The sequence below is a fragment of the Pararge aegeria genome, chromosome 23, assembly GCF_905163445.1.
Source record: "Pararge aegeria chromosome 23, ilParAegt1.1, whole genome shotgun sequence".
Classification (NCBI taxonomy): Eukaryota; Metazoa; Arthropoda; class Insecta; order Lepidoptera; family Nymphalidae; genus Pararge; species Pararge aegeria.
Genome location: NC_053202.1, coordinates 10,837,990 through 10,864,995, shown reverse-complemented (window position 1 = coordinate 10,864,995; position 27,006 = coordinate 10,837,990). Strand labels below are relative to the sequence as shown.

General features: G+C 20.3%; 1 protein-coding gene across 1 annotated transcript in view; it reads right to left on the bottom strand.

Moving 5' to 3' along the window:
* Window positions 1-27,006, bottom strand: part of LOC120634171 (DNA replication licensing factor Mcm6) — a 61,304-nt gene that overhangs the window by 3,938 nt on the left and 30,360 nt on the right. The window contains exon 10 of the mRNA XM_039904598.1: window positions 3,532-3,837. Coding sequence (XP_039760532.1) covers window positions 3,532-3,837 — 306 coding nt within the window. The remainder of the gene's footprint in view (window positions 1-3,531; window positions 3,838-27,006) is intronic.

Genomic DNA, 27,006 nt, shown 5'->3' with positions numbered 1-27,006 from the left:
TTGTACACATATTCTTGGAAGTGTTAGAAGTAATATAGGATACTTTTTATCCCGACATTAAGCTCGGTTCCTTTGGGAGAGGGGATGAGTGTTTGACGATTTTACACCATGATGCCGACAAATTATAACCGATTAAAATAATTATTTTTGTACTATAGAGGTTATATGCTTAATTTTGCCCAAAGTGTGGTTGGATATAGAGGACAGAACTCCTCAGCGGACAGCAGCAAACCCCTCATTTAAGGCTTAGCGATACTGAATACTATATTTTTTTAGATCTAAAACTAAATTTAATGCCACATCAAAAACCAAAATCGCGGGCAACATCTAGTAAGTAACACATAAATGGAGAAATTATCAATTAATTTTATAAATTTAAATCCTTTCTTGGGCGCTAAAGGTGCATTAAGAAAACCCTTAAAAAGTTCAACATTTCTATTCACACACATACATATTGTATTCTCTCCTGAATTTGTAATTCTAACGCATAATTTAATTTTTTTAAGAATTTATTTACAATTAATTGCTGGTGTAATTTTATATTTTTTTTTACTGTTTTCACCTACACTTGGAGGAAATATCAATTTTATAAATTAAAATGCATTTAAAAATTTTCGGAACCGACAGGATTTGAACCTACGACCCTCTGGCAATCGTGGCCTGAGCGCTACTTCCAATTAAGCTAAGGCTCTCCTACCGTCGATGCCGCAATTAGTATATGCCTTTCACATCAGTCTTATAGCGGCTGTAGCGTCATCTAGTAGGAAACGTTGCAGTTTCGATCTACGACATATGATACGGTAGGAGATGGTTAAGAAATCATCTTAGACATCATCACATACCATACATAAATACTTATAAAATACATATAAAAACCCAGACATTGAAAAACATTCCCGATCATTTACGTTTGTTAAGAAAGCAAGATTGCTGCCCACTGCGCCAATATACTACTACTACTATAACGCATTATCCTCATTATCGGACCACCGAGTTTCACCGAACATTAAAATTTGAGATTTTACGTACAATTGGATCAATTAAATTCTAATAATAATAATAATAATAATAATAAAAATCCTTTATTGCCATACACTATTGCTAATACAAGATTAATAACTAAAAGAATCATCCATTAATATTAACAATATGGCAAATGGCCGCAAACTCAGCCTTATGCTGTGCATTAGCAACAATGCTCAGCGCTGATTTTCAGTCTGCACCAGTATCCGACTGAGCAAACAACCGCGACGCCCGAGTAAATTTAAGAAAGAAATTTAAATAAAAGAGAAAAAAAAAAAAAAATCCAAATAAACTGTAAAAGAGAGCCAATAAAACTAAAACTAACGCAAACTTAAATTAAACAAGTTGGTAAATAAAAGTAATTAAAAAATAAAAAAAATAAAATGAAAATAAAATGAAATGAAATGAAATTGTAGAAAAAACAAAAAATAAATACATAACATATACATACTTCCAAACAGTACTCATTTTGCATAGACAAATCTCGCTGCTTCAATTTGTAAGTTAAGGTATAAATTTTTTAGCTTGTGTTTAAATACTATTTCGCCAAGAATATTATCACATGTACGGAACGGAGGAGGAAGATCATTCCAGATCTTGGCCGCAGCGAATCGAAAGCAGCCCCTGAACCCTGCCTTTTTGTGTTTAGGGGTGGCTAGTTTCCATTTATTAATAACCCGCCTTGTATCATTATTTCTTTGCCAGTGCATTTTCTCGTACAGGTACGGTGGACACTTACCATGCAGTATTCTGTATATCATCATTGTCAGGTGCAGGTTCCTACGTGATTTCATATTCAGAATTTTGTGACTGTTAATTACGGGTGTGATATGACTTCTACGGGGAAAATCGTAACAGAACCTTGTACAAGCATTTTGCACACGTTGTATAGCATTTTCAGTTTTCCTTAACAGTCTAGGTCCATATATTGCGTCACAGTAATTAAACGATGACAAGATAAGAGACTCCACCAGAATCTGGCGAACTTTCTCTGTCAGAAAACGTCGTACACCGTAGAGTACCTTTAACTTATAGAACGCGTTACGTATTTTGATATTAAGGTGTTCACTAAATCTCAGGTCTTCGTCTATGTAGAGACCTAGGTTTTTTGCAACAGCGACGCGTTCTAAAACTTCACCATTCAACGAAATCAACGGGTTCCTCCCCTGTATCATTGCCCTTTGATGTTTGTTACCCAGAATCATATACTTAGTCTTTTTCGCATTAAGAACTAGCATATTGTCCTCGGACCATTTTGCAACGGACTCTAGGGTTCTACAGGGTTAATTGTTTTTTTTTTTTTTTTTTTAATTTTTGGTCCCCTGATTCCTCTCTCACACGGTTTCGCAACTGCCTTCATACTGTTCAAATAGTGTAACCCATGTTCGCGCGCATTTCGTTACATCGCATAATTTCACTCCCATGATTTTTTCCCAACGCCGCTAAAGAAGTATAACTTCAAAAAGTTTGTCAAAGACATCAGCTAGCTTTAGCCTTCTTCTCAGTCGGTTCACTCTGTCGGATCGGTCGTGATCGTCACTTAGGGGTTGTGGCACGCTTGACTATTCGCCGCCACTCCTCTCTGGCAGCTGCCTTTCTAGAACACTCCTGTAAGGGGAGAGCCACTGCAGCCTTTATTTGGTCAGCCTATCTCGTGGGCAATCTTCCGCGTGATCTGGTGACCTCGATTCTTCCTTGGACAACCAGACGTTCAATGGAGTCTTTTCTGGATACGTGACCAAAGAACGTGAGAATACGAGCCTGTACTATGGAGGATAGACGTTGCGTGATGCAGATTTCTTCAAAAATGGACTTATTGGTCCGGAATGCATTCCAAGGTATTCTTAGCATTCTAATGAGTGTGAGCGAGACAAAGCGGGACCTCCGATCGCGTACGAAGACACGCGAAGAGCGCGATAGTGATAGTTCGGCGCGGCGCCGCGCCGTTCGGCCGTTTGCTACCACAGAGTCTACCTGCCAGAGTAACGTAGTGCTTGCAGTAAAGTAGACAAAGAGTATATACATTATTGAGCAAAAGTTAAAACATTGTATTTATATCCTCTTTGCTATCAAGTTTTAATTATTTTGTTTATTTGTAATATTTGTAATATTTCGAGAAAAATTTAAAAGAAATATTTATTGTAACGCAAGCCCGGCTTTTCGGCTTGTATGGTAGTACCGCCACTGTTCTCTAGCACCACATCTCAAGAACGTCTATCTTCTTTTCCTCACTCACCGAAGCATAGAGGAATATGGGGAACACAAGCGCTCTAACTAGCCGGATTTTCGTGGCTTTGGTTATGTTACGGTTCCTCCATATTTTCTGCAACTTATCCATAGCGGACCTCGATATCGGCATGCGTCGCTTTATTTCGTCTATGCAACCTCCATTGTTCGAGACCAACACTCCTAAATAGACTCAGTTTAAGCCTAAGAAAGCTTAAAGTTAGAAAAAGAAAGATTTAAACTACCCCCAAAAACTATTTTTATCAATCTCCTAAAACTTACCTCAGTGATGAGGGGCTTAAAGGACCTCGCGAAGGCGATATACCTCAGCAAATCCTCCCTCGAATACACGCAATCGTAGGTCTCCTCTTTATTGCAGTGCAAATCGACTATCTTCCTCGCGATAGCGTAGTCGACCATCTCACTACTCTCGTCGATTAGTATGAAGAATAGATCGAACCGCGACATAATGGGTGCACTTAAAGCCACGTTTTGTTGGAGGGACTTCGCCCGGTCGTATCGACCCCCCACTGGATTCGCTGCTGCCAATATTGAGGTCCGCGCGTTGAGGGTTGCTCGTACTCCGGCCTGGAACACATTATTTAAATTTTAAATATTGGATAGGAGCATTTACTTTGTTAAAATTCAGAATTCAAAATACGTTTATTTCAAGTAGGCCTTTACTAAGCACTTTTGAAACGTTAAGTCAGTCCGGCCTGGAACACATTTTTTTTATTTATATACTTACTTTCATTATATACTTAAATAGATTATATACTTACTTACATTGTATACTTAAGTACATTATTTACTTTAGTACATTATATACTTATTTACATTATTTACTAAAGTACTTTATATACTTTAGTTCATTAAATACTTACTTACATTATATACTTAAGTACATTATATACTTAAATACGTTATATACTTTAGTACATTATATACTTAAGTACATTATATACTTAAATACATTATATACTTATGTACATTATATACTTAAGTACATTATTTACTTAAGTACATTATTTACTTATGTACATTATTTACTTAAGTACATTATTTATTTATTTACATTATATACTTAATAACATTATATAAGTAAGAACATTATATACTTAAGTACATTATTTACTTAAGTACATTATTTACTTGAGTACATTATTTACTTATGTACATTATATACCTAAGTAAATTATATACTTAAGTACATTATATACTTAAGTATATCATTTACTTTAGTACATTATTTACTTAAGTACATTATATACTTATGTACATTATATACCTAAGTAAATTTTATACTTAAGTACATTATTTACTTAAGTACACTTATATACTTAAGTACGTGATTTACTTTAGTATATCATTTACTTCAGTACATTATTTACTTATTTACATTATATACTTAAGTACATTATATACTTACGTACATTATATACTTAGGTACATTATATACTTATGTACCTTATATACTTATGTACCTTATATACTTAAGTACATTATTTACTTAAGTACATTATTTACTTATGTACATTATTTACTTATTTACATTATTTACTTAAGTACATTATTTATTTATTTACATTATATACTTACTAACTTTAGTACATTATATACTTAAGTACATTATATACTTACGTACATTATATACTTAAGTATGTACGTAAGTATATAATGTAATTAAGTATAAAATTTACTTAGGTATATAATGTACATAAGTATATAAGTGTACTTAAGTAAATAATGTACTTAAGTATAAAATTTACTTAGGTATATAATGTACATAAGTATATTATGTACTTAAGAAAATAATGTACTAAAGTAAATGATATACTTAAGTACATTATATACTTATGTACATTATATACCTAAGTAAATTTTATACTTAAGTACATTATTTACTTAAGTACACTTATATACTTAAGTACGTTATTTACTTTAGTATATCATTTACTTCAGTACATTATTTACTTATTTAAATTATATATTTTAATACATAATATACTTACATTATAAACTAAGGTACATTATTTACTTATTTACATTATATACTTAAGTACATTATATACTTACGTACATTATATACTTAAGTACATAATATACTTATGAACCTTATATACTTAAGTACATTATTTACATAAGTATATAATATACGTTATTTACTTTAGTATATCATTTACTTCAGTACATTATTTACTTATTTAAATTATATATTTTAATACATAATATACTTACATTATAAACTAAGGTACATTATTTACTTATTTACATTATATACTTAAGTACATTATATACTTACGTACATTATATACTTAAGTACATAATATACTTATGTACCTTTATATACTTAAGTACATTATTTACTTAAGTACATTATTTACAAATGTACATTATTTACTTATTTACATTATATACTTAAGTACATGATATACTTAAATACATTAAATACTTTAGTTCATTATATACTTAAGAACATTATATACTAAAATACATTATATACTTAAGTACATTATATACTTATGTACATTATATACTTATGTACATTATTTACTTATTTACATTATATACTTAAGTACATTATATACTTAAATACATTATATACTTTAGTACATTATATACTTAAATACATTATATACTTAAGTACATTATATACTTAAGTACATTATATACTAAAATACATTACATACTTATGAACATTATTTACTTAAGTACATTATTTACTTGAGTACATTATTTACTTATGTACATTATATACCTAAGTAAATTATATACTAAAGTACATTATTTACTTAAGTACACTTATATACTTAAGTACATTATTTAATTAAATACATTATTTACTTAAGTATATCATTTACTTAAGTACATTATTTACTTATGTACATTATATACTTAAGTACATTATTTACTTAAGTACATTATATACTAACGTACATTATATAATTAAGTACATTATATACTTATGTACATTATATACTTAAGTACATTATTTACATGAGTACATTATTTACTTATGTACATTATATACTTAAGTATATCATTTACTTAAGAACATTATTTACTTAAGTACATTATTTACTAAAGTACATTATATACTTAAATACATTATATACTTATGTACATTATTTACTTATTTACATTATATACTTAAGTACATTATATACTTAAATACATTATATACTTATGTTCATTATATACTTAAGTACATTATTTACTTAAGTACATTATATACTAACGTACATTATATAATTAAGTACATTATATACTTATGTACATTATATAAGTAAGAACATTATATACTTAAGTACATTATTTACTTGAGTACATTATTTACTAATGTACATTATATACTTAAGTATATCATTTACTTAAGAACATTATTTTCTTAAGTACATTATATACTTAAGTACATTATTTACTAAAGTACATTATATACTTAAATACATTATATACTTATGTACTTTATTTACTTATTTACATTATATACTTAAGTACATTATATACTTAAATACATTATATACTTATGTACATTATTTACTTAAGTACATTATTTACTTGAGTACATTATTTACTTATGTACATTTTATACCTAAGTAAATTATATACTTAAGTACATTATATACTTAAGTACATTATATACTTAAGTACATTATATACTTAAATACATTATATACTTATGTACATTATTTACTTAAATACATTATTTACTTGAGTACATTATATACTTAAATACATTATATACTTATTTTTATTTACATTATATACTTAAATACATTATATACTTTAGTACATTATAAACTTAAATACATTATATACTTTAGTACATTATATACTTAAGTACATTATTTACTTAAGTACATTATATACTTAAGTACATTATTTACTTAAGTACATTATATACTAAATTCTGTATATACTTAACTACATTATATACTAACGTACATTTTATAATTAAGTACATTATATACTTATGTACATTATATACTTACTAACATTATATATGTAAGAACATTATATACTTAAGTACATTATTTACTTAAGTACATTATTTACTTGAGTACATTATTTACTTATGTACATTATATACTTAAGTATATAATTTACTTAAGTACATTATTTACTTAAGTACATTATATACTTACAATACATTATATACTTACTTACATTATATACTAAATTTTATTACATTATTTACTTAAGTATATCATTTACTTAAGTATATCATTTACTTAAGTACATTATTTACTTATGTACATTATATACTTAAGTACATTATTTACTTAAGTACATTATATACTTACAATACATTATATACTTAAGTACATTATATACTTAAATACATTATATACTTATGTACATTATTTACTTATTTACATTATATACTCAAGTACATTATATACTTAAGTACATTATGTACTTAAATACATTATATACTTTAGTACATTATATACTTAAATACATTATATACTTTAGTACATTATATACTTAAGTACATTATATACTTAAATACATTATATACTTATGTACATTATTTACTTGAGTACATTATTTACTTATGTACATTATATACCTAAGTAAATTATATACTTAAGTACATTATTTACTTAGGTACACTTATATACTTAAGTACATTATTTAATTAAATACATTATTTACTTAAGTACATTATTTACTTAAGTACATTATTTATTTATTTACATTATATACTTACTAACATTATATAAGTAAGAACATTATATACTTATGTACATTATATACCTAAGTAAATTATATACTTAAGTACATTATATACTTTAGTATATCATTTAATTAAGTACATTATTTACTTAAGTACATTATATACTTAAATACTGTATATACTTAAGTACATTATATACTAACGTACATTTTATAATTAAGTACATTATATACTTATGTACATTATATACTTACTAACATTATATACTTAAGTACATTATTTACTTATTTACATTATATACTTAAGTACATTATATACTTAAATACATTATATACTTAAGTACATTATTTACTTAAGTACATTATTTACTTAAATACATTATATACTTAAATGCATTATATACTTATGTACATTATTTACTTGAGTACATTATTTACTTGAGTGCATTATTTACTTATGTACATTTTATACCTAAGTATATTATATACTTAAGTACACTTATATACTTAAGTACATTATTTAATTAAATACATTATTTACTTAAATACTGTATATACTTAAGTACATTATATACTTATGTACATTATATACTTACTAACATTATATATGTAAGAACATTATATACTTAAGTACATTATTTACTTAAGTACATTATTTACTTGAGTACATTATTTACTTATGTACATTATAAACTTAAGTATATCATTTACTTAAGTACATTATATACTTACAATACATTATATACTTACTTACATTATATACTTAAGTACATTATTTACTTAAGTACATTATATAATTAAGTACATTATATACTTAAATACATTAAATACTTTAGTACATTATATACTTAAATACATTATATACTTAAGTACATTATATACTTAAGTACATTATATACTTAAATACATTATATACTTATGTACATTATTTACTTCTTTACATTATATACTTTAGTACATTATATACTTGAATACATTATATACTTTAGTACATTATATACTTAAGTACATTATATACTTAAATACATTATATACTTATGTACATTATTTACTTAAGTACATTATTTACTTGAGTACATTATTTACTTATGTACATTATATACCTAAGTAAATTATATACTTAAGTACATTATTTACTTAAGTACACTTATATACTTAAGTACATTATTTAATTAAATACATTATTTACTTAAGTACATTATTTACTTATGTACATTATTTACTTAAGTACATTATTTATTTATTTACATTATATACTTACTAACATTATATAAGTAAGAACATTATATACTTAAGTACATTATTTACTTAAGTACATTATTTACTTGAGTACATTATTTACTTATGTACATTATATACCTAAGTAAATTATATACTTAAGTACATTATATACTTAAGTATATCATTTAGTTTAGTACATTATTTACTTAAGTACATTATATACTTATGTACATTATATACCTAAGTAAATTTTATACTTAAGTACATTATTTACTTAAGTACACTTATATACTTAAGTACGTTATTTACTTTAGTATATCATTTACTTCAGTACATTATTTACTTATTTACATTATATACTTAAGTACATTATATACTTACGTACATTATATACTTAGGTACATTATATACTTATGTACCTTATATACTTATGTACCTTATATACTTAAGTACATTATTTACTTAAGTACATTATTTACTTATGTACATTATTTACTTATTTACATTATATACTTAAGTACATTATATACTTAAACACATTAAATACTTTAGTACATTATATACTTAAATACATTATATACTTAAGTACATTATATACTTAAATACATTATATACTTATGTACATTATTTACTTATTTACATTATATATACTTAAGTACATTATATACTTAAATACATTATATACTTAAGTACATTATATACTAAAATACATTAAATACTTTAGCACATTATATACTTAAGTACATTATATACTTAAATACATTATATACTTATGAACATTATTTACTTAAGTACATTATTTACTTGAGTACATTATTTACTTATGTACATTATATACCTAAGTAAATTATATACTTAAGTACATTATTTACTTAAGTACACTTATATACTTAAGTACATTATTTAATTAAATACATTATTTACTTAAGTATATCATTTACTTAAGTACATTATATACTTAAATACTTTATATACTTAAGTACATTATATAATTAAGTACATTATATACTTATGTACATTATATACTTAAGTACATTATTTACTTATGTACATTATTTATTTATTTACATTATATACTTACTAACATTATATAAGTAAGAACATTATATACTTAAGTACATTATTTACTTGAGTACATTATTTACTTATGTACATTATATACTTAAGTATATCATTTACTTAAGTACATTATTTACTTAAGTACATTATATACTTACATTATATACTTAAGTACATTATATACTTAAATACATTATATACTTATTTACATTATATACTTAAGTACATTATTTACTTATTTACATTATATACTTAAGTACATTATATACTTAAATACATTATATACTTAAGTACATTATTTACTTAAGTACATTATTTACTTAAATACATTATATACTTAAATGCATTATATACTTATGTACATTATATACTTATGTACATTATTTACTTAAGTACATTATTTACTTGAGTGCATTATTTACTTATGTACATTTTATACCTAAGTAAATTATATACTTAAGTACACTTATATACTTAAGTACATTATTTAATTAAATACATTATTTACTTAAATACTATATATACTTAAGTACATTATATACTTATGTACATTATATACTTACTAACATTATATATGTAAGAACATTATATACTTAAGTACATTATTTACTTGAGTACATTATTTACTTATGTACATTATAAACTTAAGTATATCATTTACTTAAGTACATTATATACTTACAATACATTATATACTTACTTACATTATATACTTAAGTACATTATTTACTTAAGTACATTATATAATTAAGTACATTATATACTTAAATACATTAAATACTTTAGTACATTATATACTTAAATACATTATATACCTAAGTACATTATATACTTAAGTACATTATATACTTAAATACATTATATACTTATGTACATTATTTATATCTTTACATTATATACTTTAGTACATTATATACTTAAATACATTATATACTTTAGTACATTATATACTTAAGTACATTATATACTTAAATACATTATATACTTATGTACATTATTTACTTAAGTACATTATTTACTTGAGTACATTATTTACTTATGTACATTATATACCTAAGTAAATTATATACTTAAGTACATTATTTATTTATTTACATTATATACTTACTAACATTATATAAGTAAGAACATTATATACTTAAGTACATTATTTACTTAAGTACATTATTTACTTGAGTACATTATTTACTTATGTACATTATATACCTAAGTAAATTATATACTTAAGTACATTATATACTTAAGTATATCATTTACTTTAGTACATTATTTACTTAAGTACATTATATACCTAAGTAAATTTTATACTTAAGTACATTATTTACTTATTTACATTATATATACTTAAGTCCATTATATACTTCAATACATTATATACTTAAGTACATTATATACTTAAATACATTAAATACTTTAGCACATTATATACTTAAGTACATTATATACTTAAATACATTATATACTTATGAACATTATTTACTTAAGTACATTATTTACTTGAGTACATTATTTACTTATGTACATTATATACCTAAGTAAATTATATACTTAAGTACATTATTTACTTAAGTACACTTATATACTTAAGTACATTATTTAATTAAATACATTATTTACTTAAGTATATCATTTACTTAAGTACATTATATACTTAAATACTTTATATACTTAAGTACATTATATAATTAAGTACATTATATACTTATGTACATTATATACTTAAGTACATTATTTACTTATGTACATTATTTATTTATTTACATTATATACTTACTAACATTATATAAGTAAGAACATTATATACTTAAGTACATTATTTACTTGAGTACATTATTTACTTATGTACATTATATACTTAAGTATATCATTTACTTAAGTACATTATTTACTTAAGTACATTATATACTTACAATACATTATATACTTACTTACATTATATACTTAAGTACATTATATACTTGAATACATTATATACTTATGTACATTATTTACTTATTTACATTATATACTTAAGTACATTATATACTTAAGTACATTATATACTTAAATACATTATATACTTTAGTACATTATATACTTAAATACATTATATACTTTAGTACATTATATACTTAAGTACATTATATACTTAAATACATTATATACTTATGTACATTATTTACTTAAGTACATTATTTACTTGAGTACATTATTTACTTATGTACATTATATACCTAAGTAAATTATATACTTAAGTACATTATTTACTTAGGTACACTTATATACTTAAGTACATTATTTAATTAAATACATTATTTACTTAAGTACATTATTTACTTATGTACATTATTTACTTAAGTACATTATTTATTTATTTACATTATATACTTACTAACATTATATAAGTAAGAACATTATATACTTAAGTACATTATTTACTAAAGTACATTATTTACTTGAGTACATTATTTACTTATGTACATTATATACCTAAGTAAATTATATACTTAAGTACATTATATACTTAAGTATATCATTTACTTAAGTACATTATATACTTAAATACTGTATATACTTAAGTACATTATATACTAACGTACATTTAATAATTAAGTACATTATATACTTATGTCCATTATATACTTACTAACATTATATACTTAAGTACATTATTTACTTGAGTACATTATTTACTTATGTACATTATATACTTAAGTATATCATTTATATACTTACAATACATTATATACTTACTTACATTATATACTTAAGTACATTATTTACTTAAGTACATTATATACTTAAGTACATTATTTACTTAAGTACATTATATACTTAAATACATTATATACTTAAGTTCATTATATACTTAAATACATTATATTCCTATGTACATTATTTACTTAAGTACATTATTTACTTATGTACATTATATACCTAAGTAAATTATATACTTAAGTACATTATTTACTTAAGTACACTTATATACTTAAGTACATTATTTACTTAAGTATATCATTTACTTAAGTACATTATTTACTTATGTACATTATATACTTAAGTACATTATTTACTTAAGTACATTATATACTTATGTACATTATATACCTAAGTAAATTTTATACTTAAGTACATTATTTACTTAAGTACACTTATATACTTAAGTACGTTATTTACTTTAGTATATCATTTACTTCAGTACATTATTTACTTATTTACATTATATACTTAAGTACATTATATACTTACGTACATTATATACTTAGGTACATTATATACTTATGTACCTTATATACTTATGTACCTTATATACTTAAGTACATTATTTACTTAAGTACATTATTTACTTATGTACATTATTTACTTATTTACATTATATACTTAAGTACATTATATACTTAAACACATTAAATACTTTAGTACATTATATACTTTAATACATTATATACTTAAGTACATTATATACTTAAGTACATTATATACTTAAATACATTATATACTTATGTACATTATTTACTTATTTACATTATATATACTTAAGTACATTATATACTTAAATACATTATATACTTAAGTACATTATATACTAAAATACATTAAATACTTTAGCACATTATATACTTAAGTACATTATATACTTAAATACATTATATACTTATGAACATTATTTACTTAAGTACATTATTTACTTGAGTACATTATTTACTTATGTACATTATATACCTAAGTAAATTATATACTTAAGTACATTATTTACTTAAGTACACTTATATACTTAAGTACATTATTTAATTAAATACATTATTTACTTAAGTATATCATTTACTTAAGTACATTATATACTTAAATACTTTATATACTTAAGTACATTATATAATTAAGTACATTATATACTTATGTACATTATATACTTAAGTACATTATTTACTTATGTACATTATTTATTTATTTACATTATATACTTACTAACATTATATAAGTAAGAACATTATATACTTAAGTACATTATTTACTTGAGTACATTATTTACTTATGTACATTATATACTTAAGTATATAATGTACTTAAGTACATTATTTACTTAAGTACATTATATACTTACATTATATACTTAAGTACATTATATACTTAAATACATTATATACTTATTTACATTATATACTTAAGTACATTATTTACTTATTTACATTATATACTTAAGTACATTATATACTTAAATACATTATATACTTAAGTACATTATTTACTTAAGTACATTATTTACTTAAATACATTATATACTTAAATGCATTATATACTTATGTACATTATTTACTTGAGTGCATTATTTACTTATGTACATTTTATACCTAAGTAAATTATATACTTAAGTACACTTATATACTTAAGTACATTATTTAATTAAATACATTATTTACTTAAATACTGTATATACTTAAGTACATTATATACTTATGTACATTATATACTTACTAACATTATATATGTAAGAACATTATATACTTAAGTTCATTATTTACTTGAGTACATTATTTACTTATGTACATTATAAACTTAAGTATATCATTTACTTAAGTACATTATATACTTACAATACATTATATACTTACTTACATTATATACTTAAGTACATTATTTACTTAAGTACATTATATAATTAAGTACATTATATACTTAAATACATTAAATACTTTAGTACATTATATACTTAAATACATTATATACCTAAGTACATTATATACTTAAGTACATTATATACTTAAATACATTATATACTTATGTACATTATTTATATCTTTACATTATATACTTTAGTACATTATATACTTAAATACATTATATACTTTAGTACATTATATACTTAAGTACATTATATACTTAAATACATTATATACTTATGTACATTATTTACTTAAGTACATTATTTACTTGAGTACATTATTTACTTATGTACATTATATACCTAAGTAAATTATATACTTAAGTAAATTATTTACTTAAGTACACTTATATACTTAAGTACATTATTTAATTAAATACATTATTTACTTAAGTACATTATTTACTTATGTACATTATTTACTTAAGTACATTATTTATTTATTTACATTATATACTTACTAACATTATATAAGTAAGAACATTATATACTTAAGTACATTATTTACTTAAGTACATTATTTACTTGAGTACATTATTTACTTATGTACATTATATACCTAAGTAAATTATATACTTAAGTACATTATATACTTAAGTATATCATTTACTTTAGTACATTATTTACTTAAGTACATTATATACCTAAGTAAATTTTATACTTAAGTACATTATTTACTTAAGTACACTTATATACTTAAGTACGTTATTTACTTTAGTATATCATTTACTTCAGTACATTATTTACTTATTTACATTATATACTTAAGTACATTATATACTTACGTACATTATATACTTAGGTACATTATATACTTATGTACCTTATATACTTATGTACCTTATATACTTAAGTACATTATTTACTTAAGTACATTATTTACTTATGTATATTATTTACTTATTTACATTATTTACTTGAGTACATTATTTACTTATGTACATTATATACCTAAGTAAATTATATACTTAAGTACATTATTTACTTAAGTACACTTATATACTTAAGTACATTATTTAATTAAATACATTATTTACTTAAGTATATCATTTACTTAAGTACATTATATACTTAAATACTTTATATACTTAAGTACATTATATAATTAAGTACATTATATACTTATGTACATTATATACTTAAGTACATTATTTACTTAAACACATTAAATACTTGAGTACATTATATACTTTAATACATTATATACTTAAGTACATTATATACTTAAGTACATTATATACTTAAGTACATTATATACTTAAATACATTATATACTTATGTACATTATTTACTTATTTACATTATATATACTTAAGTACATTATATACTTCAATACATTATATACTTAAGTACATTATATACTTAAATACATTAAATACTTTAGCACATTATATACTTAAGTACATTATATACTTAAATACATTATATACTTAAGTACATTATTTACTTGAGTACATTATTTACTTATGTACATTATATACTTAAGTATATCATTTATATACTTACAATACATTATATACTTACTTACATTATATACTTAAGTACATTATTTACTTAAGTACATTATATACTTAAGTACATTATTTACTTAAGTACATTATATACTTAAATACATTATATACTTAAGTTCATTATATACTTAAATACATTATATTCCTATGTACATTATTTACTTAAGTACATTATTTACTTATGTACATTATATACCTAAGTAAATTATATACTTAAGTACATTATTTACTTAAGTACACTTATATACTTAAGTACATTATTTACTTAAGTATATCATTTACTTAAGTACATTATTTACTTATGTACATTATATACTTAAGTACATTATTTACTTAAGTACATTATATACTTATGTACATTATATACCTAAGTAAATTTTATACTTAAGTACATTATTTACTTAAGTACACTTATATACTTAAGTACGTTATTTACTTTAGTATATCATTTACTTCAGTACATTATTTACTTATTTACATTATATACTTAAGTACATTATATACTTACGTACATTATATACTTAGGTACATTATATACTTATGTACCTTATATACTTATGTACCTTATATACTTAAGTACATTATTTACTTAAGTACATTATTTACTTATGTACATTATTTACTTATTTACATTATATACTTAAGTACATTATATACTTAAACACATTAAATACTTTAGTACATTATATACTTTAATACATTATATACTTAAGTACATTATATACTTAAGTACATTATATACTTAAATACATTATATACTTATGTACATTATTTACTTATTTACATTATATATACTTAAGTACATTATATACTTAAATACATTATATACTTAAGTACATTATATACTAAAATACATTAAATACTTTAGCACATTATATACTTAAGTACATTATATACTTAAATACATTATATACTTATGAACATTATTTACTTAAGTACATTATTTACTTGAGTACATTATTTACTTATGTACATTATATACCTAAGTAAATTATATACTTAAGTACATTATTTACTTAAGTACACTTATATACTTAAGTACATTATTTAATTAAATACATTATTTACTTAAGTATATCATTTACTTAAGTACATTATATACTTAAATACTTTATATACTTAAGTACATTATATAATTAAGTACATTATATACTTATGTACATTATATACTTAAGTACATTATTTACTTATGTACATTATTTATTTATTTACATTATATACTTACTAACATTATATAAGTAAGAACATTATATACTTAAGTACATTATTTACTTGAGTACATTATTTACTTATGTACATTATATACTTAAGTATATCATTTACTTAAGTACATTATTTACTTAAGTACATTATATACTTACATTATATACTTAAGTACATTATATACTTAAATACATTATATACTTATTTACATTATATACTTAAGTACATTATTTACTTATTTACATTATATACTTAAGTACATTATATACTTAAATACATTATATACTTAAGTACATTATTTACTTAAGTACATTATTTACTTAAATACATTATATACTTAAATGCATTATATACTTATGTACATTATTTACTTGAGTGCATTATTTACTTATGTACATTTTATACCTAAGTAAATTATATACTTAAGTACACTTATATACTTAAGTACATTATTTAATTAAATACATTATTTACTTAAATACTGTATATACTTAAGTACATTATATACTTATGTACATTATATACTTACTAACATTATATATGTAAGAACATTATATACTTAAGTTCATTATTTACTTGAGTACATTATTTACTTATGTACATTATAAACTTAAGTATATCATTTACTTAAGTACATTATATACTTACAATACATTATATACTTACTTACATTATATACTTAAGTACATTATTTACTTAAGTACATTATATAATTAAGTACATTATATACTTAAATACATTAAATACTTTAGTACATTATATACTTAAATACATTATATACCTAAGTACATTATATACTTAAGTACATTATATACTTAAATACATTATATACTTATGTACATTATTTATATCTTTACATTATATACTTTAGTACATTATATACTTAAATACATTATATACTTACTAACATTATATAAGTAAGAACATTATATACTTAAGTACATTATTTACTTAAGTACATTATTTACTTGAGTACATTATTTACTTATGTACATTATATACCTAAGTAAATTATATACTTAAGTACATTATATACTTAAGTATATCATTTACTTTAGTACATTATTTACTTAAGTACATTATATACCTAAGTAAATTTTATACTTAAGTACATTATTTACTTAAGTACACTTATATACTTAAGTACGTTATTTACTTTAGTATATCATTTACTTCAGTACATTATTTACTTATTTACATTATATACTTAAGTACATTATATACTTACGTACATTATATACTTAGGTACATTATATACTTATGTACCTTATATACTTATGTACCTTATATACTTAAGTACATTATTTACTTAAGTACATTATTTACTTATGTACATTATTTACTTATTTACATTATTTACTTGAGTACATTATTTACTTATGTACATTATATACCTAAGTAAATTATATACTTAAGTACATTATTTACTTAAGTACACTTATATACTTAAGTACATTATTTAATTAAATACATTATTTACTTAAGTATATCATTTACTTAAGTACATTATATACTTAAATACTTTATATACTTAAGTACATTATATAATTAAGTACATTATATACTTATGTACATTATATACTTAAGTACATTATTTACTTAAACACATTAAATACTTGAGTACATTATATACTTTAATACATTATATACTTAAGTACATTATATACTTAAGTACATTATATACTTAAGTACATTATATACTTAAATACATTATATACTTATGTACATTATTTACTTATTTACATTATATATACTTAAGTACATTATATACTTCAATACATTATATACTTAAGTACATTATATACTTAAATACATTAAATACTTTAGCACATTATATACTTAAGTACATTATATACTTAAATACATTATATACTTATGAACATTATTTACTTAAGTACATTATTTACTTGAGTACATTATTTACTTATGTACATTATATACCTAAGTAAATTATATACTTAAGTACATTATTTACTTAAGTACACTTATATACTTAAGTACATTATTTAATTAAATACATTATTTACTTAAGTATATCATTTACTTAAGTACATTATATACTTAAATACTTTATATACTTAAGTACATTATATAATTAAGTACATTATATACTTATGTACATTATATACTTAAGTACATTATTTACTTATGTACATTATTTATTTATTTATATTATATACTTACTAACATTATATAAGTAAGAACATTATATACTTAAGTACATTATTTACTTGAGTACATTATTTACTTATGTACATTATATACTTAAGTATATCATTTACTTAAGTACATTATTTACTTAAGTACATTATATACTTACAATACATTATATACTTACTTACATTATATACTTAAGTACATTATATACTTGAATACATTATATACTTATGTACATTATTTACTTATTTACATTATATACTTAAGTACATTATATACTTAAATACATTATATACTTTAGTACATTATATACTTAAATACATTATATACTTTAGTACATTATATACTTAAGTACATTATATACTTAAATACATTATATACTTATGTACATTATTTACTTAAGTACATTATTTACTTGAGTACATTATTTACTTATGTACATTATATACCTAAGTAAATTATATACTTAAGTACATTATTTACTTAGGTACACTTATATACTTAAGTACATTATTTAATTAAATACATTGATTACTTAAGTACATTATTTACTTATGTACATTATTTACTTAAGTACATTATTTATTTATTTACATTATATACTTACTAACATTATATAAGTAAGAACATTATATACTTAGGTACATTATTTACTAAAGTACATTATTTACTTAAGTACATTATTTACTTATGTACATTATATACCTAAGTAAATTATATACTTAAGTACATTATATACTTAAGTATATCATTTACTTAAGTACATTATATACTTAAATACTGTATATACTTAAGTACATTATATACTAACGTACATTTAATAATTAAGTACATTATATACTTATGTCCATTATATACTTACTAACATTATATACTTAAGTACATTATTTACTTGAGTACATTATTTACTTATGTACATTATATACTTAAGTATATCATTTATATACTTACAATACATTATATACTTACTTACATTATATACTTAAGTACATTATTTACTTAAGTACATTATATACTTAAGTACATTATTTACTTAAGTACATTATATACTTAAATACATTATATACTTAAGTTCATTATATACTTAAATACATTATATTCCTATGTACATTATTTACTTAAGTACATTATTTACTTATGTACATTATATACCTAAGTAAATTATATACTTAAGTACATTATTTACTTAAGTACACTTATATACTTAAGTACATTATTTACTTAAGTATATCATTTACTTAAGTACATTATTTACTTATGTACATTATATACTTAAGTACATTATTTACTTAAGTACATTATATACTTAAATACTTTATATACTTAAGTACATTATATACTAACGTACATTATATAATTAAGTACATTATATAATTAAGTACATTATATACTTATGTAAATAATATACTTAAGTACATTATTTACTTATGTACATTATTTACTTAAGTACATTATTTATTTATTTACATTATATACTAACTAACATTATATAAGTAAGAACATTATATACTTAAGTACATTATTTACTTAAGTACATTTTTTACTTGAGTACATTATTTACTTACTTACATTATATACTTAAGTACATTATTTAATTAAATACATTATTTACTTAAGTATATCATTTACTTAAGTACATTATATACTTAAATACTTTATATACTTAAGTACATTATATAATTAAGTACATTATATACTTATGTACATTATATACTTAAGTACATTATTTACTTATGTACATTATTTATTTATTTACATTATATACTTACTAACATTATATAAGTAAGAACATTATATACTTAAGTACATTATTTACTTGAGTACATTATTTACTTATGTACATTATATACTTAAGTATATCATTTACTTAAGTACATTATTTACTTAAGTACATTATATACTTACAATACATTATATACTTACTTACATTATATACTTAAGTACATTATATACTTAAATACATTATATACTTATGTACATTATTTACTTATTTACATTATATACTTAAGTACATTATATACTTAAGTACATTATATACTTAAATACATTATATACTTATGTACATTATTTACTTTAGTACATTATTTACTTAAGTACATTATATACTTATGTACATTATATACCTAAGTAAATTTTATACTTAAGTACATTATTTACTTAAGTACACTTATATACTTAAGTACGTGATTTACTTTAGTATATCATTTACTTCAGTACATTATTTACTTATTTACATTATATACTTAAGTACATTATATACTTACGTACATTATATACTTAGGTACATTATATACTTATGTACCTTATATACTTATGTACCTTATATACTTAAGTACATTATTTACTTAAGTACATTATTTACTTATGTACATTATTTACTTATTTACATTATTTACTTAAGTACATTATTTATTTATTTACATTATATACTTACTAACTTTAGTACATTATATACTTAAGTACATTATATACTTACGTACATTATATACTTAAGTATGTACGTAAGTATATAATGTAATTAAGTATAAAATTTACTTAGGTATATAATGTACATAAGTATATAAGTGTACTTAAGTAAATAATGTACTTAAGTATAAAATTTACTTAGGTATATAATGTACATAAGTATATTATGTACTTAAGAAAATAATGTACTAAAGTAAATGATATACTTAAGTACATTATATACTTATGTACATTATATACCTAAGTAAATTTTATACTTAAGTACATTATTTACTTAAGTACACTTATATACTTAAGTACGTTATTTACTTTAGTATATCATTTACTTCAGTACATTATTTACTTATTTAAATTATATATTTTAATACATAATATACTTACATTATAAACTAAGGTACATTATTTACTTATTTACATTATATACTTAAGTACATTATATACTTACGTACATTATATACTTAAGTACATAATATACTTATGAACCTTATATACTTAAGTACATTATTTACATAAGTATATAATATACGTTATTTACTTTAGTATATCATTTACTTCAGTACATTATTTACTTATTTAAATTATATATTTTAATACATAATATACTTACATTATAAACTAAGGTACATTATTTACTTATTTACATTATATACTTAAGTACATTATATACTTACGTACATTATATACTTAAGTACATAATATACTTATGTACCTTTATATACTTAAGTACATTATTTACTTAAGTACATTATTTACAAATGTACATTATTTACTTATTTACATTATATACTTAAGTACATGATATACTTAAATACATTAAATACTTTAGTTCATTATATACTTAAGAACATTATATACTAAAATACATTATATACTTAAGTACATTATATACTTATGTACATTATATACTTATGTACATTATTTACTTATTTACATTATATACTTAAGTACATTATATACTTAAATACATTATATACTTTAGTACATTATATACTTAAATACATTATATACTTAAGTACATTATATACTTAAGTACATTATATACTAAAATACATTACATACTTATGAACATTATTTACTTAAGTACATTATTTACTTGAGTACATTATTTACTTATGTACATTATATACCTAAGTAAATTATATACTAAAGTACATTATTTACTTAAGTACACTTATATACTTAAGTACATTATTTAATTAAATACATTATTTACTTAAGTATATCATTTACTTAAGTACATTATTTACTTATGTACATTATATACTTAAGTACATTATTTACTTAAGTACATTATATACTAACGTACATTATATAATTAAGTACATTATATACTTATGTACATTATATACTTAAGTACATTATTTACATGAGTACATTATTTACTTATGTACATTATATACTTAAGTATATCATTTACTTAAGAACATTATTTACTTAAGTACATTATTTACTAAAGTACATTATATACTTAAATACATTATATACTTATGTACATTATTTACTTATTTACATTATATACTTAAGTACATTATATACTTAAATACATTATATACTTATGTTCATTATATACTTAAGTACATTATTTACTTAAGTACATTATATACTAACGTACATTATATAATTAAGTACATTATATACTTATGTACATTATATAAGTAAGAACATTATATACTTAAGTACATTATTTACTTGAGTACATTATTTACTAATGTACATTATATACTTAAGTATATCATTTACTTAAGAACATTATTTTCTTAAGTACATTATATACTTAAGTACATTATTTACTAAAGTACATTATATACTTAAATACATTATATACTTATGTACTTTATTTACTTATTTACATTATATACTTAAGTACATTATATACTTAAATACATTATATACTTATGTACATTATTTACTTAAGTACATTATTTACTTGAGTACATTATTTACTTATGTACATTTTATACCTAAGTAAATTATATACTTAAGTACATTATATACTTAAGTACATTATATACTTAAGTACATTATATACTTAAATACATTATATACTTATGTACATTATTTACTTAAATACATTATTTACTTGAGTACATTATTTACTTATGTACATTTTATACCTAAGTAAATTATATACTTAAGTACATTATATACTTAAGTACATTATATACTTAAGTACATTATATACTTAAATACATTATATACTTATTTTTATTTACATTATATACTTAAATACATTATATACTTTAGTACATTATAAACTTAAATACATTATATACTTTAGTACATTATATACTTAAGTACATTATTTACTTAAGTACATTATATACTTAAGTACATTATTTACTTAAGTACATTATATACTAAATTCTGTATATACTTAACTACATTATATACTAACGTACATTTTATAATTAAGTACATTATATACTTATGTACATTATATACTTACTAACATTATATATGTAAGAACATTATATACTTAAGTACATTATTTACTTAAGTACATTATTTACTTGAGTACATTATTTACTTATGTACATTATATACTTAAGTATATAATTTACTTAAGTACATTATTTACTTAAGTACATTATATACTTACAATACATTATATACTTACTTACATTATATACTAAATTTTATTACATTATTTACTTAAGTATATCATTTACTTAAGTATATCATTTACTTAAGTACATTATTTACTTATGTACATTATATACTTAAGTACATTATTTACTTAAGTACATTATATACTTACAATACATTATATACTTAAGTACATTATATACTTAAATACATTATATACTTATGTACATTATTTACTTATTTACATTATATACTCAAGTACATTATATACTTAAGTACATTATGTACTTAAATACATTATATACTTTAGTACATTATATACTTAAATACATTATATACTTTAGTACATTATATACTTAAGTACATTATATACTTAAATACATTATATACTTATGTACATTATTTACTTGAGTACATTATTTACTTATGTACATTATATACCTAAGTAAATTATATACTTAAGTACATTATTTACTTAGGTACACTTATATACTTAAGTACATTATTTAATTAAATACATTATTTACTTAAGTACATTATTTACTTAAGTACATTATTTATTTATTTACATTATATACTTACTAACATTATATAAGTAAGAACATTATATACTTATGTACATTATATACCTAAGTAAATTATATACTTAAGTACATTATATACTTTAGTATATCATTTAATTAAGTACATTATTTACTTAAGTACATTATATACTTAAATACTGTATATACTTAAGTACATTATATACTAACGTACATTTTATAATTAAGTACATTATATACTTATGTACATTATATACTTACTAACATTATATACTTAAGTACATTATTTACTTATTTACATTATATACTTAAGTACATTATATACTTAAATACATTATATACTTAAGTACATTATTTACTTAAGTACATTATTTACTTAAATACATTATATACTTAAATGCATTATATACTTATGTACATTATTTACTTGAGTACATTATTTACTTGAGTGCATTATTTACTTATGTACATTTTATACCTAAGTATATTATATACTTAAGTACACTTATATACTTAAGTACATTATTTAATTAAATACATTATTTACTTAAATACTGTATATACTTAAGTACATTATATACTTATGTACATTATATACTTACTAACATTATATATGTAAGAACATTATATACTTAAGTACATTATTTACTTAAGTACATTATTTACTTGAGTACATTATTTACTTATGTACATTATAAACTTAAGTATATCATTTACTTAAGTACATTATATACTTACAATACATTATATACTTACTTACATTATATACTTAAGTACATTATTTACTTAAGTACATTATATAAGTACATTATATACTTAAATACATTATATACTTAAGTACATTATATACTTAAGTACATTATATACTTAAATACATTATATACTTATGTACATTATTTACTTCTTTACATTATATACTTTAGTACATTATATACTTGAATACATTATATACTTTAGTACATTATATACTTAAGTACATTATATACTTAAATACATTATATACTTATGTACATTATTTACTTAAGTACATTATTTACTTGAGTACATTATTTACTTATGTACATTATATACCTAAGTAAATTATATACTTAAGTACATTATTTACTTAAGTACACTTATATACTTAAGTACATTATTTAATTAAATACATTATTTACTTAAGTACATTATTTACTTATGTACATTATTTACTTAAGTACATTATTTATTTATTTACATTATATACTTACTAACATTATATAAGTAAGAACATTATATACTTAAGTACATTATTTACTTAAGTACATTATTTACTTGAGTACATTATTTACTTATGTACATTATATACCTAAGTAAATTATATACTTAAGTACATTATATACTTAAGTATATCATTTAGTTTAGTACATTATTTACTTAAGTACATTATATACTTATGTACATTATATACCTAAGTAAATTTTATACTTAAGTACATTATTTACTTAAGTACACTTATATACTTAAGTACGTTATTTACTTTAGTATATCATTTACTTCAGTACATTATTTACTTATTTACATTATATACTTAAGTACATTATATACTTACGTACATTATATACTTAGGTACATTATATACTTATGTACCTTATATACTTATGTACCTTATATACTTAAGTACATTATTTACTTAAGTACATTATTTACTTATGTACATTATTTACTTATTTAC